We start from the raw sequence: 1,866 nt of genomic DNA on the forward strand, positions 1-1,866 counted from the left end.
TTGTAGTTTGAACCTTTGTGTTTTCCCGCCAATCTAGGTCAGGCGGAGCTCAAATACAATAGAAAAAAAAAGTTGTACAGTGATCTATCGTCATCCTCGAGACCAGTGAAATTTTCTACTCTCTCTGTTGTGGATCCAAATTTTAGAATATTCATTCTGAACACTCAGAAGAAAGGGCATAAAGAGGCGCTTCTTACTCGATTTGTATTTTGTTGAGCCGAAGGTATTGTTGGGAAACTTTTCAAATCCGAAGTGGAGCAAAAAGGTTGATGAGGAGTGAAACAATACCATGCCCACCTCAAACTCGGATACATCATCGGACGCAGTTGCTTGTGATTTGGATGAGTTAATGGTCGAGATTGAGGAGATTATTGAAAGACCTTCGAGTCACCCATCCCTCCTCAAAGAGCAGTGACAAGTAAAATTGAGGAGATTCCACGAAATGTGTCATCTTCGCCAATTATGGGGTCTGCCACTCATCCACAAAGAAATAGCAAGAATAATTTGTATGCTAATTTGAATAATCATGTAAATTATCCACCCGCCCAACCTCAAACACTCACAAGTGCTGCTTCATTCAAGAGACCACATCATTTGAATCAGTTTGTTCAACATTCTCCGACAAATAGAAAAATTAATGATCATCATGAGTTAGACAAGATTATGAACGAGTTATTAGAAGAGCCAATATCTCCTCTGGTGAAGAAAAAGAATTCATTTTCCAAAGTTAATGCATTTCAGGTCCTTTCTCCGAGTAATGGTGGAACTCATCAAAACTCAGCACAAAAGATCAGCTCCTCTGCAATAACGACTCATAATAATATTGGACATTTCCACACAACCTCACATCACGACACTAGTAGCGGTATTGCGTCAACACCAAGAAAATGTTCAGCTGCCTTCATTGGAAATAGCTCAGATGGTTTAGGTATCAATACGTACATGTCTTTTAAAAGATGTGATGACTTGCGATGCATGAAATGTGATTTCAAAGTCATCATCTTTGATGGTAAGAAGTGGAAATCTGATGTGAACTATCTGTTTTTCAGAAATAACTATCCAGATACTGTTAAAAAGGGTTTGAAGAAAAGGACTTTCCAGATTATTCGAGCTACTGTTGTCAATGCACCTGGATATCTGTGAATGAGAGAATGAATTTGAAAAACATACCATCAATTCACTGGTATTGTGGAGGCCACAAGTAACAAAAATCTTAATAGTGATCTAATTGTTTGAAACTAAGAATTATTGTGAACCCTTACGAGTTGCAGAATCATGAGAGTAGAGAGAACCACAAATGAAAGAGGACGATTCGATGATCTTTAATCTGCCCATTGGAAAAATTTTGAACAATCACCTTCTTTGTTGGAGCATTTGTAGAAATGTCTTCCTTGATTGTCTCCGGCCTTCTTACACACAAGCTTGATGGCAAGCTGTCCACAATGAGGGCAATTTACCTTATCGTTACTTCCACTTTGGTTTGAATTGCGTTGAGAGGTTTGCTCCCGTGCTTCTGATCGTTTGTGAGATGAGTAGGCGTTGCTTGGTGATGTCCCTGAATTGGTGCTAGATGGATATCCAGAGGGTGATGTGTTAAAGTCCCTACCAGTTCTTTTTCCAAGCATTTTATCGAGGGTAATTTGGTTAGCCGTACTCGATGGGCTTTTTCTCAAGGTAGTATGCATAGTTGTTGTTTGAGGAGAGGTTCGAGTGGACTGAAAGGAAGCTACCGTTCTGGACCTTCCTGTATTAATGTTGTTGCTGTTACTATGAATGGCTACAGAACCAGATTCATTATTTGAATCAGTCTGATTAAGAGCACTAAGGCTAATACTGAAAATCTCATTAAAATCAGTGTCACAAAAA

The 1,866-nt window shown here is 39.0% G+C and overlaps 2 protein-coding genes across 2 annotated transcripts in view; one reads left to right on the forward strand and one right to left on the reverse strand.

The window, feature by feature from the left end:
* Nucleotides 1-462: 462 nt before the first annotated feature.
* FDP41_000884 (uncharacterized protein) lies at nt 463-1,143 on the forward strand (the record flags this gene model as incomplete). The annotated part of the gene is made up of 1 exon (XM_044712735.1): nt 463-1,143. One exon carries the CDS (start codon nt 463-465, stop codon nt 1,141-1,143), a length of 681 nt encoding a protein of 226 aa, XP_044564819.1.
* A 179-nt stretch (nt 1,144-1,322) lies between these two features.
* Nucleotides 1,323-1,866, reverse strand: part of FDP41_000885 (uncharacterized protein) — a gene marked incomplete at both ends in the record, with an annotated part of 2,080 nt that continues 1,536 nt past the window's right edge. The window contains one exon of the mRNA XM_044712746.1: nt 1,323-1,866. This exon is cut by the window's right edge and continues 514 nt beyond it. Coding sequence (XP_044564820.1) covers nt 1,323-1,866 — 544 coding nt within the window.

This window comes from Naegleria fowleri (genome assembly GCF_008403515.1).
Source record: "Naegleria fowleri strain ATCC 30894 chromosome Unknown tig21, whole genome shotgun sequence".
Lineage (NCBI taxonomy): Eukaryota > Heterolobosea > Eutetramitea > Acrasida > Naegleriidae > Naegleria > Naegleria fowleri.